The sequence below is a fragment of the Colias croceus genome, chromosome 28 (assembly GCF_905220415.1).
Source record: "Colias croceus chromosome 28, ilColCroc2.1".
Taxonomy (NCBI): Eukaryota; Metazoa; Arthropoda; class Insecta; order Lepidoptera; family Pieridae; genus Colias; species Colias croceus.
The window spans coordinates 1,735,318-1,752,071 of NC_059564.1; the positions used below are offsets into that span (position 1 = coordinate 1,735,318).

The 16,754-nt window shown below is 34.3% G+C and overlaps 1 protein-coding gene across 1 annotated transcript in view; it reads left to right on the forward strand.

Moving 5' to 3' along the window:
- Positions 1-7,381, forward strand: part of LOC123704195 (endoplasmic reticulum junction formation protein lunapark-B) — a 34,150-nt gene extending 26,769 nt beyond the window's left edge. The window contains exons 8-9 of the mRNA XM_045652507.1: positions 4,545-4,628; positions 5,347-7,381. Coding sequence (XP_045508463.1) covers positions 4,545-4,628; positions 5,347-5,426 — 164 coding nt within the window. The 3' untranslated portion in view covers positions 5,427-7,381. The remainder of the gene's footprint in view (positions 1-4,544; positions 4,629-5,346) is intronic.
- Positions 7,382-16,754: the final 9,373 nt, after the last annotated feature.

The window sequence follows — 16,754 nt, forward strand, 5'->3', positions numbered from 1 at the left end:
GCTTCCGTCTCCGCTGGTGTTTTTGTAAGAGTGTTGTCGCCTTTTTTGATCGATCCCAGCTTGGTCGTATTGCAGCAGGAGATGACTTTGCGCACTCTGTTTGCTTGATTACAGGATTCAATGCCATCACAGAATTTCTTCCATCCTGCACTGCTTCTGAATCTTATTTGTCTTTTGTATTCAGCTTTGTTTTCTTTGTAAGTGTTCCAATCATGGTCGCAGTTAGTGTTCATTGCACGGTTTAGTGATCTTCTGACCAATTGTCTTTGTTTGGCAAGTTCCGGTCCCCACCAGGATTGCTGTTTGGCACCTGCTGCTTTCGTTACCCGCAGTGGGCAGGCAGTGTTATAGCTGGAAATAATATTTGTAGTTAGTTGCTCTGCCAGACGTTCTAAATCCGGTATATACATTATTCTATCTGGAAAGCATGCATTCGTAAGGAGGTTTTCAAGATGGGCCCGGTAGAGTGTCCTATCAGTTTTCCTGGGATTCCTTGTAGGAATGGGTGTAATAGTGTTAACCTGTAGGTTAAAACGAAGCCACCTGTGATCGGAGCAAGAAGCTTCCTTTGACACGTGCCAGTTGTTGATGCTACCTATGATGCCAGGGGTCGCCAGTGTGAGATCAATAATAGTTCTACATCGGCGAGTGACGAAGGTTGGTTCGGCACCTGTATTGACTAAATTAAGACTAGTTGTAAATAAGTATTCAACAAGGTCTCTACCTCTGTTGTTACCTGTAGGCATCCCCCATAGGGGGTGGTGTGCATTGCAGTCTGTGCCAGCGATAAGCTCCAGACCCTCTCTCGCGCAGTACTCCACCAGCCTGGCAAATTCTCGCGGTGGTGGGCCTTCATCTGCCGGCATGTACGTCGAGGCGATCACAATGTTGGGCCTGTGGTTGTTGTCGCCTAGTAGTAGGATGGCGCATACATCCCTAGAACAGAATTCTGTTAGTGCATGCACTTGTAGATTATTAGAGACATATATACAGGATCTGGGTTTATTAGATCCTGTTATGGAAATAATCTTACCTCCGATGTTAGTGAGGCCGTTGATTTTGCCAGAGTTGCTTACCCACGGCTCTTGGATAAGCACAATGGCCGTAGTGGTTACCTCCAGCCATTTCCTGAGCTGAGCCGTAGCGCTCTGACTGTGCTGGAGGTTTGCTTGAAGAAAGTGGCATTCAGATGAGGGGTTCGCCATCATCAGATAGCATCCCCCCTTCTTCCTGACCAAGGGCCAAGCCACCGAACCTTCTGGTGTACTCATCACCACTCTCCGAATCAGCCGACTCTGGGTCGCCCGAATCTACTGAGAGCAGGATGAGTTCATCGTCAGGCGTCACCTCCATAGGCGCATCAGTTGTATCGCGCGATGTGGAGGGAGCTGTGGCTTGCTCCTCACTTTCTGTTGTTAAACTAGGCAGTGTTTCAGCCTTGTTTAAGTCAGAATCCGACTTTGCAGACGTGGTCACGTTTTCCACCGTTGGTTTGTCCCATTCGGGGGGCCATTCGGTATATTTACCCTTTGGCCCCTGGAACTTAATATAGACCGAGCCAAAGAAGAATCCTAGGCAACGGTTATGCTCCATGACCGTAGAGACCAAATCCTCCGGTATGCTGACGACAACAAACGTTTCCGCTTCCTGTACCTCAGCCCGAAGGAGCAACCATCGATGTACCTGCGCCCAGTCATTGTGGTACCGGAGTTGAAGGCCGACAACCTTCATGTCCTTCCACACGCCTGGGAGCAGGATGCCACAGCGCACTCTACGCGGCACGTCCGCAAGTCTTCTGACGCAGATTTTGTCACCAGAAGGCAATGTAACCTTCTTGGTGGCTGCTTTGAGCCAATCCACCGTCCTCGCATCGTCGCACCATAGCTTAAGGACGCCCCCCTTATACATGGGTTTGCCCCTAAATAGGATGCAAGCGTCTCCTTCCCTATAGTTCAGGGCTTCTTGATGAAGCAAGGGTTGGAGTGATGCCAGGATGTGGTCGGCTTGTTCTTGGTTAAGGTGACCAGTTGGTGTGTCAGATGTTATCGCCACAATTAGATCACCCTTAACTGCGTCCGCATAACTCGCGGTCTGGACAGCCCGGGACTCATTAAGGCATGGCTTCTTTTTCGCCCCTCTCGGTGATATAGTATCATCGAGACGCGATCGTTTAGAGCCAGCAGAGTCTCTCGAGCTTGTCTGAACGGGTTTTGAATGCCGTTTTGGCCCTAGTCCGGAGCCCGTAGCAGCGGCAGCTGAACCGCTCATAGCCGCGGGCACATTCGGATTTGGGCTAGTTTTATCCAATTCGGATTGTAGTTTGTGACGAGCCATTAATTTGCGTCGTCGTTTACTGCTCAATCGGTTTTTTGTCGTACCGTCGCTCGAGTTGGAGGTCCGCTTCCCTGGTGGGTCGCTTTCCTGGTGTTTCCCAACTGGTGCATTTTTTCCTTTGCGACTCTGTTGGGGAACAATGGTCCAGTCCGAGGACAGATCGCCACCGGCCGATGACTGGGGGCGACACGACTCAGGCCCCGCAGGAGATTCCTCCCCTGCAGGGTCGAGGGTCCCCCGCAGTCCAACCATCGGCGCCGTGGAGACAACCAAATTTGTAGGGGGGCGGGAGCGTGATTGCATCTCAGTTACACCCACTAATGGATTCCCTTCAACCAGTTCCATCGGGCCCATCAGGCATTCTGAGGTCCCTCCGTGCGTGGTCGTCGGTGCACCGTCTGGTCGCAACTTTGACACAGCAGCTCGTTCCGCTGTAGGATTTGGTGCTGTTGTAGGGGGGCGGGAGCACGATTGCATCTCGGTCACACCCAACGCCGGATTCCCTTCAACCAATTCCATCGGTCCCGTCAGATATTCTGAGGTCCCTCTGTTCATGGTCGTCGGTGCACCGGCTGGTCGCGACACTGACGCATCAGCTCGTTCCGCTGTCGGTTTTTGTGAGTTATGTTTTGTTGCGCTACTCATCTTGTACACCACGTCAGCCGAGGCTTCAGTGTAGCTCAGCGGAGAAGCGCACGCTGAGCTGGCCAACTTTTTGGGTTTCCCCTTAGGATGGCCGTGTTTTGAACGAGGCCCCGCCTCAGCCTCAGGTCGGCAACACAAGCCCGAGGGTGGTCGCGTTGCTTTGGCCGAAGCAGAGCCCCGTCCCAGATTCGCAGGCTTCGGTCCCTTGGGTTTCCCCAGGGGCCCAGCGCCTGAAGCGTTATTCGGTCCAGCAGTTTTTGGCACAGAGGAGGCCTGGGATCCCACCTCCTCAGTGACGGTTTCTATATGCAAGTTTTTGCCCCCCCCAGAATACGTGGGGCTGCCTGAGTCCAACTCAGGGAGGGATTCTCCACCCTTGGTGGTACCCTCCTGGGGTAGTTCCTTTTTAAAACTTGCTTCCATACTTCTCCACCTATCCCCTCCAGTTTGCAGTACGCCTGCCGGGTTAAACCCGCCAGCCGCTATCTAGGGCTGGGCCCTTTCGGCTCCACAGCGGCCTCATCGGCCCCAACCCCAGTACTAGGTGATGCTGCGCACATACCATCACCTAGGAGTATTATTTAGTAGCCCTCCGGCCAGTGTGTCACTCGGTTGGCACCACCCGGGGGGCACGTGTAGGGCAGGCCTAATATAATTAGGTGGTTTAAACCTACGGACGCGAGTGACGCCGCCAAACCCCAAAAAAAAGCTTTGTAGTAATAAAATATTTAAAATATTATAAATAAAAAAATAATTATTATCAGAATCGAAGGTTCAACTACATATCAACTTATATTAGATTGTTATAGTAATCAAACAAAATCCAATTCGAACGACCAAATCTAATAACTGCAAATCAACAATCCGGCTCGAAATACCAATTACTTACTTTCATGCAATTTACTAACATTTATATCTTACATCAATTCATAATTATTATATTGTTAGACGTAACTTTTGATTTAATATTTTTTTTGGATGAATAGTTGCCACTATTTCCTGTCAAAACATGTTTAGCTGTTGAAAACTATAAATTGCCGCTTTCCTTTGGCTCGGCGCGCATTCGTACGAATCGTGCCCGGAGTTTGTTTATACGATGTTTGACCCAACTACCCTCACTTTGCTAATAGTCGTTGACTTGCTGCGGTTTGTTATCAACTACCTACATCAATTAGGTAGCTGTGTAGAATCGCAGTATATTCTTATTACATTCAAACTAATATTTAACCCGGCCCTCGCGTGTTATTTCTTATAATATCATTATATATTATTTCATTTTTTTTGTTTGTTAAACATTTTTATTTTTTATTTTTCTTATTGGCATTTCTTGAATATTCTTTGGAAGAGGGCGCTGGCTCCTGACATACAGGTTTTTACCTAGTTTGGGAGTCAGAGACTTCACATTATTTCGAAATGTATAATTATTGTCAATAAAGAATTTTTTTTATTTTTTATTTTATTATATTAATTTTTAAATCGGGCTCGAAGGACCAAATATCTAATGTAATGAATGTTATTAACGCTTATTTTATTTTAATGCTTAAAATATAATTTATGTTTTCTAGCTGCCAATGACGACTCGTCGCTCGCGAGTTCAGCCAGTGAGAGTGAAGAGGAGAAGGAGGTAGCGAATCTCGATGGGGACGCTGGTGAGTATGGAACGGCTGTGTTTGTTTTGATGAGATTTTTGTATTAAATTGAAATTTTGACTTGAAAGAATGACTATTCAGATATTATAAATATGATTGAGATAAAGAACAGAGTATTTATAATGGTTTATAAATTGAGGAGTTTTAAATGTAAATATTATGAAGAATGGAGTCCGTATATACTTTTTAGGTTGATTAATATAAAAAATAACATTTTATTTAATTTGATTGAATGTAAACAATATCATCTTTGATAAATAATTAATAAGCCATGTGTGGCTTTTACATGTTCAAAAAACTTATTATATAATCACTCGTTATTGTTTTAATTGCTAAGTAAAGTACTGCTAAATTCTTACGGCCTTACTAATAAAAAGTTAAACAATGGATAAATTTCAACCATTTTCTACCATAGCTGTGTCCTGCTCTTGCTCACATGAAACGTCAATCATAAAAACAAGACAGGTTATTGCAATAATTACTAATCCATTGCATAGCGAATGGGTAACATTTTATTAGTAAGACCGTTATTTTAAGAATGATCCACTTCACTGAATTTAAACTACACAATCAGAACAACCAGAGTTACAAATAAGTTTTTGCCAGAAACTATAGATTATATACGATTGACAAACAAAAAAAAAAAAAACAGATATATCCTATTTTTTCTAGTAAGCATAAAATTAATACTATAATCGAATAATAATACAATTTTCAGGTTCAGAGGGCGAAAAAGAATCACCCCCCTCTCCCATGGAGGTAGAATCGAAATCTGAAACTGACAAGAAACAAGACTGATCGATTGTAACTCACTCGATTGATGAATCGATTTTATATCGATTGCGCGAATCGATGTTCTCGAGATGCAGATAATATATGCTAAAAGTTTAATGGTGGATCCACACGATCTAATTGCTTGACTTGAGAGATATGTTTGATGGAAACAAATAATTATTGATGCTTGAAGACTTGAAAGATGATTTTTTACCGATCATTTTTATATGTGAAAAAATTTATACAGATTTTTACAAAAAAAAATCTAAATAATAATGCATGGTTGCATATTGTGTTTAAAAATAAATTTTAATTTGATTGGAAAATATTGTATTACATGTAAATCTATTATAATTAAACAATATTGGCTATGTGTATTGAGAACTAAATACATAGCTAAGAATTAAGTCCAATTGAATATATTTTAATAAATAATACTGTAATAAACAAATCAGATACTATAATTACTAAATTAAAAAGGAACACACATTATAATATTTCTTAATAGTTAATACACCATAGTTTTACAAATACATTTTTTATTGTATTCAAACACAATTTTTACAAAAGCCGCTAAATAGTATTTTAAATTTTTTTACAAGAACTAAATATTGCTCATGCAAGTGTGTCATGCAATTTGATCGTGTGTCCGAAACATTAAATGGGAATCAGTTTTAAATTCGAATAAGGAACTGCGGTGGTTATGTCTGCTGTTAACTATTTATATAAAGTGATTTGGGATAATTGACAGTAGTTTAAAAAAAGTTTGAAAATGTGGGTATTTGAAAAAAGAGCGTGTATGCCGAGCACACTTGTCAGAAGTGAAACTTTGGTAAGATTTAAAGATACCAAAATCGTCGCATTCATGACGTGACGGACTGCCAACTTGCATGTTACGAAAAGTACCCTATATGTTTATCCAGGGCATAGCTTACTAGCATTTAGAATTTCACTTATATCGGTTCAGTAATTCTTGCGTGAAAGAGCAACAAACATACAAACTCGGAATATACGATTCGCTATACGCAATTGTCCCAAATCACTATAATATTAGGAATAATAAAAAAATTACAAATTTTTATAAACTCATTTGATTTTATGGCGTAAAATTAAAATGATGTTCCCTTCCCTTAGTTTATTAATTTATGTATAAATTTAACGGGTTTTCAACGTGATTTTTATCCGGACACTACAGTGTGAGCCCACACTGAGAGCTCATAGATGTCATGTGGATTTAAAATCAGTTTAAACCCGTTAAAATATGGTTTTATTGTATGTATAAATTGACGATTAAGTATATTTGGCTAAAATTTTTAATAAATACCTTACATTTTTTAAAATTTGATTCAATTTTATAACTTTTATAACGAGAATTTCCTAATAATGTGCAATTCTTAAAAATAAACACGAAATAAATAAATTCTTCCCTATTAATCATGTTATTTAGTTTCTTCAAAATACAAATATAACGCCATCTCAAGTAATTCAGAACGAAAGAAAGAGACGAATATATTTCTATATATGAGTTTTTAAAATAATTTAAAATGTGTTTTCCTTTTGCAAATTTCATGTTAAATTGAACTCACGGTCGAATGTCATAAGGTTGAAATTTCATTTTTCTATAAGTGGGTATGGTTTTATTTATTATCTATAATATTATACCGTTAAATATATTATGACATAATTTTTAATTGCAACACTATAATATATATGCAAAAATGGCTGGACTTATTTTGATGAAATTTTGTGTATAGATAGATAATAAGTTAGTTTAAAACATAAGTTAATTTATGCGAATCATCCTATTATTTATTACGTGTCTATCTGATAACAAAATTTCATCAAAAACTGTTCAGACATTTCATAGCCAAGAAGTAACAAATAGACAATATAATAATACTTATTTCAAAATTATCATGCTCACATCTCATGTTGAAATAGTAATTCATTGGTATTTTGTAGTAAAGTTTATTTTACAAGTGAAGGTTATTTTATTTATTATTATAATATAGGTATATATTATATTAAAATATTGTTGTGGGGTGTGATAATTGGAATAATTGGTATATTATAAGATGTTTATCGTTAATTTTTTTGTATAATTTTGAATAATGTTAGCCTTTAGTGTTAATAGTGCCTTTGTCTTTTGTTTGGGAGGTAAAGTTAAATTGAACGTGTTTTTTGTGAGGTAAAGTATAATTAATTTTTCGATACAATGACAATATTTAAATTTTCTTTATAAGGTAGGGTCTTCACTAAATTAATATCTAGGAAATGTACTTGAAAAGTATTAGTAAACTACTAAAATTTTTCTGCTGTACAAACTCCGAAGAATATTACTAATTTTACAGGTAAAGTGACTATTTTCAGTCAATTTATTATGATTTTTGCTTATTTCACCAGCATCATAAAATATGTAGTTTAATCGTACATAGCGCACTCAGTGCTATTAATAATCTAAATAACACAAGTTTATAGCTAAAATGGTTGACAGTTCGCTTTCAAAACACACCTACTACCAAAAGTACACCTTAAAAAAGCAAAATTGACTCTACCTCCAAAACATCAGATATAACTCGCGAGCATTTCATATTCGCATAAATAATCACATTAGATACTAACTATTTATTTCTATTAATTATTATTTAATTTTAAGGTCTTCAGAATCTTCCTAGATGTAGTTTTAGTTATAGAAATATGGAAGGTTGAAACAATTTGTAGAAACGTCTAGAAAATGTTAGGGTTTTTAAATAGCTAATTTTAAACCATGATGTCTTATAGCAGTACTAGCTTTCCGGCCGCTTTGTCTAAAACATAATAAATTATGTACTAAAACCATCCTCTTGAATCACTCTTAAAAAAACCGCATCATAATCCGTTGAGTGGTTTAATTTAAGCAAACAAAGGGACATAGGGACAGAGAAAGCGACTTTGTTTTATACTATCTAGTTATTATTACTATCGTGGGAAAGTGATGGCGATAGACGACCTATATATCGCTGTCTGTTTTCCACACAATAATACTGCTTCATGACATTGTGGTACGGGAGCAAGTAGTTTTTCTATGAAGATATTTGGGTGTAATAAGGAGCAAAAGCACTGTTTTCGTTAAAGTTTGTATAAATTATGCGTCTGGTCAGGTCTGTAATATTCAAATTTTAGTTTTGTGAAGTGAAATAGCAAACACCTATACCTTATCCAGAATATCAATTAATTCGATTTACAAGTGTCCAATTATTTTCGAGTAAGTATAAATAAAATATTCGAGGAGCAATAAAACAATTTTTATTAAAATAAGGAATTTAATCTTGTTTCAGTCTTTCATACTATCCAGGCTTGCTACTTAAATTTATTTTCCTAATAAAGAATAAGTTAATATAGTAACCGCTACACACGTTAACTAATTCATCCATTTTTATACATCCGTTTCGTACCTCGCCAATATGAAACATAAAAAAACGAGATCTACGTATGCAATATTTTTAAAGGTCGTTTTGCGTCATCCATCGTCATTTAAGAACGTTTAAGGTTATCCAAAGTCTTTCAAGATTCTCTATATTTATTTAAATACTTAAAACCTCACTCCTATCAGATTTTAATCCAAATTAACGCTTAAAATAACGTTTAAGGTCAGTCAAGGTCTTTTTACGTCATTCATGGTCATTTGATACCGTTTGAGGTCATCTATAGTCATTCACGGTCACTGAAGTACTTCAAGGTCACATGTAGACGTTCATGGTCGGAAAAAATATCCATGGTCATTCATAATCACTCATGGTCATGCATATTTTTACATGGTCAAACTGAACAGTTTGAGGTCGTTTAAAGTTCGATAAAAGTGTTTCACGGTTACTATAAGACTGCATGTGTGTAAAAAATTGTAATTTTGTTTAAAATATGTGGAAACGTCTGCTTAAATGTTTATAATATGATTATAAATAAATTGGTTAGTGTTTTGTCTCTTTTGCTTTGATGTTTTTTGATGGATGGGGGAAAGAGATAGAATATTGATTGTTGAGTTAAAAAATTGATGTCTTCATTTTATATAGTTTTTCAATAAACAATGTTATAATAATACAAATGAATGATTCCATTATGTTTTCGATACACGTATCGTTTTAAACAGGCGTTTTCCACACAAATCATTATATAATGCGGAAAATTAATAATTAGCTTAAAAAAATTAACAAAATGAATAATTAGCTTTCTATACTCAAGACATTTTCTAGTCAATTGTTAAATTGCATTTTATAAAGCTGTGTACACACTGTATAAAGCATAAATTTCAGATGAAGAAATTGACATTGTAAATACGAGCTAGTGCCTTCGGCTTTTCGTGATATCCGGGTATACATAATTTACATTGCAAATTTCATAATCAACTGCTTTTTTGCGCGATAGAGTAACTAACATCCATACTTTTGCGATTATATTATTAAAGATAAAATATTAAGATTGTAATTGTAAATATTTGTTAATATTAGCAGTTTGTGATTGACAGAGTTGTTTATTTAATCGCGACTCGCACTTGGCCAGTTGTGTATTGGAACAGTGTGTACGCAGCATTATGCAAAATCGATTCGACTAAAATCGATTAGCCTTAAATCGATATAATCGTTACTACCCTACATTCCTCGATTTGTTATTGACAATTATGTGTGTTCCTTTGCTGTTAAAACAATTGGTTGTTGATGAAAAGTTTCTTTGTGCCAAAAGAAAATATTTTTTAAATTGTTCAGATATTTCGGAAATAAGATTTATAAATTTATATAACTACAGAAAACATTTTTAACAATTAAATTTATTTTATAAAATAATCATAAATTTTGACATAATAGGAATCACTTTAATTTATTCCAAACATAGTTGTAAAAAAATTGTTGTGTGGTTTTAAGAAACCACGGTAAAAGTGAACCTTTTTTTCACACTATAGACATTTAACTAAAAATTATCGTATTTGTACGATAATTATCGTATGTATCGTGCGTCACGCGACATGCGCTACACAGACCAAAAAGTTTGAGACGATGTTATAAAAGTTTGACTTTAAAACGAATTGTTTTAAATACAGCAAAGAGACATTAAATATTTTGTTTTATTATGACTAATTGATATTGTGTGCAATCTATAAAACAACGAGTAATTGTATTTTAACAATAAACGAACCGCTTTGTCTGTTTTTATTTATTTTTGTCCTACGCATTTTTAATTAAAGGTTTTCTTTGAAATTATTGTGTTTTATTCATATTATACTTAATGTGGGATTAGAAAATGACTAATTCCGACGTCAATTATTTATCATACATGACATTTATTTTTAGTTTTAATTAATTTTAATTTTTAACTCAATAAATATTGTTATTTCTTTCATTTTTTTGTTTAATTTAAATATCCCCACTAATCAAGAGGTACAAAATCAAACCAATTAAAAATGTACCTATGTCTGCGTACAGAACAGTGAAAAAGCTAGTTATTCACAACAAACGACTGAATTATTACCTAAAACTGTAAGTGATTGTACTGAAACTCACATTGCATGTATTGAAATCTTTGGTACTTAAGTTTAAATTGTGGTAAAATATAAATTAATAATAACTAGAATTCAAATTTTTATACATTGAATTATTAATACTAGGTCAGTAAATGTTCGCCAGTTAACTGCCAAAAAGGCTCGAACACACATATTAATTAAGTAGTTTCCAATTTTTATTTATAACTTCAATTCCTTCAAAATAATGTAACAAATCAACTCGAACTCATTATAATTTTTTTTTATGTTCGTTGCTACAACTTCAATTTCGCAACTTTTCGCGGTAGAAAAATCGTGTTCCTCATTGGTCCATGCTAGAATCACGTGACCGTTCAAAGTTCTTAACGTCAACGTCAATGTCATTGTCAATACAGATAAACGAAATGTATATGTCGTGTAAAAAAAACGAAAAAAATGTTTCAATAAAAATAAAATTGCTGTCGCTAATATTTGACCTAAACCATGAAGTCCTCTTCATATTTCTCATTTATCGAGGAAGACCTGCTTATATTATAAATGCGTTAGTTTGTATGTATGTTTGTTTGTTACTGCTTCACGCAAAAACTGCTAAACCAATTCATGAAACTTGGCACACAGATACTACATAGAGAGAAAAACGGGAACTATACGCGTTTTCCTTTGACTACGCAATACGCATGCGAAGCTGCGGGCGAAAAGCTAGTAGGCTATTTAGTATCATCACGCATAGACTAATAGGAGCGGGTAAAACCGCGGGGCTCAGGGCTCATAAATTAAAAACAACATTTCAATAAAAATTAATACATTATTAATATTATGCCGTGTCTTCCCAACTTGTAAATTTTATATCTACTGACTCATCCAACATTATTAAAAGATAAATGCGAGGTTGCAAAATTAAACAACACTCGATTTAAATAAAAAATGTCACGTTTTGATCAGACAATGTTTGCTTTCATATATCGTTATAATATTATGACTAAGCACAATAATTTACTTGATTTGAATTTCATGTGCTAGATAACACAAAAATGTTCAGTTAGGTATCACAAAAAAAAAAAACATTTAGGTATATGCAAGGGTATATGAAAGAGTGATCGATTTTATTGTCTACTAGCGGTCCGCCCCGGCTTCGTCCGTGGTACATATTTACGTTTTCTCTCCATAAAAACCATCCTCGTACTTCAAGGAATATTATAAAAAAAGAATTAACGAAATCGGTTCAGCCGTTCTCGAGTTATGCGCTTACCAACACATTTTGGGATTCATTTTTATATTATAGATTAGGTACTAAGAAAATTATGTTAGAAATACATGAAGGTTATGTTTTGTAAATTATAACGTTAATTAATTGAAATAAACAGGTACATATTTCAAGCATCCTAATGTATCTATATGTACATTGTACCTAGATGTACCTAGAGGAAAATCCTAAAGTATTGATTTTTAAATTGTAAAACATAAACACCAAACTAATCAACTAATGATTTGTGACTAAACCGTATTGCGTTTCTTCAATCCACATAAGGCTTAAAATTTTACAAAAGGTTTATATAGGTTCATGATATACATAAATAAAACAAGATATCTAAAACCTCGTATTTCAATATTATGTTTTATCATTTGTTTATATAAACGAAGTAGGTCAGTTGAACCTCATCATTCAAGTTTGAACAATGTTATCATTTTTTGTATTAGTTATTGGATTTTTTCATGTAAGTACAGAAGTAGTAAGTAGATAGTATCTTATTTTCATGATATTGACCTCAAACTCTAACATTTATTTATTCAATAAGACTTCTTCTAGACGCACTTTTGAATCGTCATTACATATTTTAACGTTTACTACCGATTCGTTAAGCAGTATCTATGGAGAAGAACAGGCAAGGAACTCGATAGTTGCTCTTTTAAAATCATGCTATTGATGACTTTATCGGCATATTTACTGATAGGCTGAAAAATATTAGGTACCCAACTATCTAAATTTTAGGGGCGATTTATTTGGTAAAACGTAGTACCTAGTACTAAACTTTTTGCAATCTGTGGTAAAATTTTAGTCTTATAGAAATGAAAACATAAGTACCTACAGCGAGCTTTTTAAACTTTTTATTCGAAAAGGTTTTATAATTTCTACATAAATTATGGACTTTTTTAGTATTATGTAATATTCGAGTGTGTAGATCAACTACTTCTTCACTCTCTCACTAAAATATGAACCAAAAAGATTTTCAGAATTTATCGATAGTACTTAGGTACCTACTTACTTTGAAATTACATATTATATTTATTACATTTTCGAAGGTCTCAATGAAACGGTCTGGAATTGGCTTTTTATATATTTTTATATGGTTACGATGTTAGAAATCAGTTTTAACTATTTTTTACTAATTATTATTATAGCTTACAGGAAGCAATCCCATAGAAAGCGATGAATGCGTACAAATAGTAAGTAATATAAACAAATGCTCTACGTTAACTCTTTGTTTAGAAAACTACTTTAAATCTTCTGTTTTTATTATATCAATTATATTCATACACAGGTATTACCAACATTGCCAGTAGAATCTGAAGAATATTCAAATGAAACAGCAAGTATTGAAGATAATAAAGACGTTGAAGAAGAAAAAATAATCATAGATAATGAAGAGAAAGAAGTAGTAGAGGAAGAAAATCCGTATGGAGAAGAAAGTAAAGACAATGTAAAATGTGTTATAAAGAACGAAAATACAGATTATGAACAAACTATAGATAAAAAAGAATGTATTGATGAAAATACAGATAATGATGAAAGTATAGACAATGTTAAAGATACTTTAAATGTCGAAGAAAAAAAATGTGATGAGGGAACCACAGAGTCTTTACATTTTAGCGGGCAGGTACATGCTTCTGGGAAAATTGTTATTTGCCGAAATTTCGGACGTACGTATTAAGTATTTATATACATCTGTACTTTTATATATTATCTTAGTGAGTCTTGTTAAATAATTTATTGAGAGATGCTAGACTAAAAATTAACTTGGTTTGGCAGGACACAGAGCGAGTGTGTGTATAGAACATCACTTTTTTCACTCTATACTCATATATATTATTTAGTTAGTTGTCATATTTAGTTTTTTTTGCTTCCTTATGTTAGAATTGTAGTAAAATATCATATTTATAATATGAGTTAGAAGTAGATAGAAATTAGAACGTAGCATATGCAAAAAGTAGTTTGAAAATGTGTTTCTTCGTCTTTCTTTCACATTTTTCTTATTTTCAGATATTCCAATGCGACGATTTCCAATATTTCACCGTCGATATATACCAGTACCATTTTACATAACGAAAACATCAAAAATTAATAATGTTGATAATAATATGGTTATTTCAGATGACATTAACACAGAAAATACAATAAAATCTATAATTGATAGCAATGAAGATGGAGATATAGATAATTCACATAAAGATATTAAATTTAAAGGATTTGTGCCGGCGTCTGGAAAAGTTATTATTTCTGCTAAGTTTTAGTAAGATACGATTTTTTATTACAATAGTTACCTACATTGTAGTTCATATTAATTATTTATCTATGTTAAAAAGTCTATTATAGTCATTGAGATAATATTAATATGGAGCAGACACCACGAACAAAATCTGTGCGCCAAGCGAGGCGGCGCGGGGCGCGCGAATGACGGCTAGACAGTCATAGATTATGCGATGTCTTTGTACTTACTTAATATTTACTTTAGGTATAAACTGACTTTACTACGCGGGGCTAACAATATCTGGCATATAATATAGAATAGTGACGTCATATGGAATAATTTAATTTTTTTCGTGTTTTAGGTTCAGTCAGGGCTATGGGAAGTTTTATTCCTTACAAATTGAGCCTTTTTTAGAAAAAAAATAATTTTTCCCTTTCTTCACGGCCCAGACATGGAAACCTTGAATAGAAAAAATATTAATTACTTATCTCTGAACTAGCGGTCCGCCCCGGCTTCGCCCGTGGCACATATTTCGCAATAAAAAGTAGCCTATGTTCTTTCTCAGGGTCTTAAGATTGTCTGTGCCAAAGGAGAATGCCCATGAAAGTATGGACCACAGTACAGTGTTGCGTCAATGCCAGAGTGGTTTTTGAGGGTTCTTCGATATTCAAAAGATTTTTACCAATTGATTTTTTTGTGATAAAAACAGGGGTTTTCAAGATATTGAGAAAAATGTGAAATAACCTCAAAACTTAAATAACCCCGATTTAGTTAGGTTTATGTGTGATTTAGGTAACATTTTATCGTCCAAAGGTTATTTTTCGATTAACATATTTAATCTATGCGTAGAGCTTATGCTTTCAGACAAAGTCTATCTGTTCATCGGCTAGTGTAGGTAGGCACCAGAAATCTTCCGGGACGGATTTCAAGAAAACCTAAATATATACTTAAAAAATGCCAATTGAGTTTTTATTCGGATTACATGTTGTTGTTGCTGTTGTTGTTTGAATCATTTTTTCACTACATATTCGAAGAAAGAAACAAATAAGAAATAACTGGTATGTACCTACCAAGCTATGTCATAATAATATTTTTTTTATATATACATATTTATATTATTTTACTTCACTATCTTTGTTAAAACAACCTACAGTGTATAAACAATACCTTAAAGAGTGATTTTATGTTAATTGATTTTTTTTGTAATTCAATGAAAACAATAATCGATATTAATACATTTAGCTATTTACCATAGTAAATGTAATAAGTTACCGCTTGGTTACCGTGGTAACCGGTAATGGACACTAAATCTATAATAACGGATCTAAACAATTACGTCATGTCTTATTAGATTTTACAAAACATTCCCTGTTCAAAATATATTTTCCGATGGTAAGAAGGCCTCTAAATTGCCGAGATTTTTTTTAATAGTATTGTTGTCTTGATGCATGAGAAAAACCAGTACCAAAAATGGGCATTCTCTTTTCATCAAAATCGGTCCAGTAGTTTATGAGCCTATTAATTACAATCAAACAAACAAACAAAGTTTTCCTCTTTATAATATTAGTGCAGATAAATAAATAATAATTCAATTACACGTTCAAGTCAGTAGCACAATATCAATTAAAAACTTGATTAAAATCAATTAACAAAAAAAAAATTGGTGATTGAGTAATTGATTTTCATATTTCATGATTTCACCTTTTTTCAATTAACAACCAGTCTATGCTTTTCTAAATATGTAAAATTATTATTTTATACTATAAAAATATACGCCAGCAAATATTACTAACAACACTTATTTCATGCCCAATGTCATATCTTAAATTTTTAATCTATGACAATATGTCGCCCGCCAAAAATTTTGCTCTAACTAAGTTTTAAAAATTATTATCTAGTTACTTACTGATGAAAAGTTATTCCTTTGCACTTTTCCGTATTCTTTGTATTATTTGTGCAATATCGTAACACACACGTAGGCATATTTTATGCGTTTCACTTTAAAACAAATAAAAAATGAGCGTGACGTTCGCGCCAATGAGCGAGCAAGCGACTGAGTGCAGTTACGCCACATGACGTATGTTGAGTGGAACATAAGTGATGTAGGCGGTATCGTCTCCATATTAATATTATCTCAATGATTATAGTAAGTCTGTATGTAAAAATCTGCTGTAAATCATGATGAAAATAACGAATAAAAATAATAAAAAATTGGAGAATAGTTTTATTTTTTGTTTACTTTTTTTACGAAATTTGATACAAGTATTTGCCAAACATATAGATAGGAATAGTGAATTACCTACAAGCTACATAAACTTATATTAAATATGCTCTCTGTAAACACACATTATATAATTTACAAGAAATATAAACCAA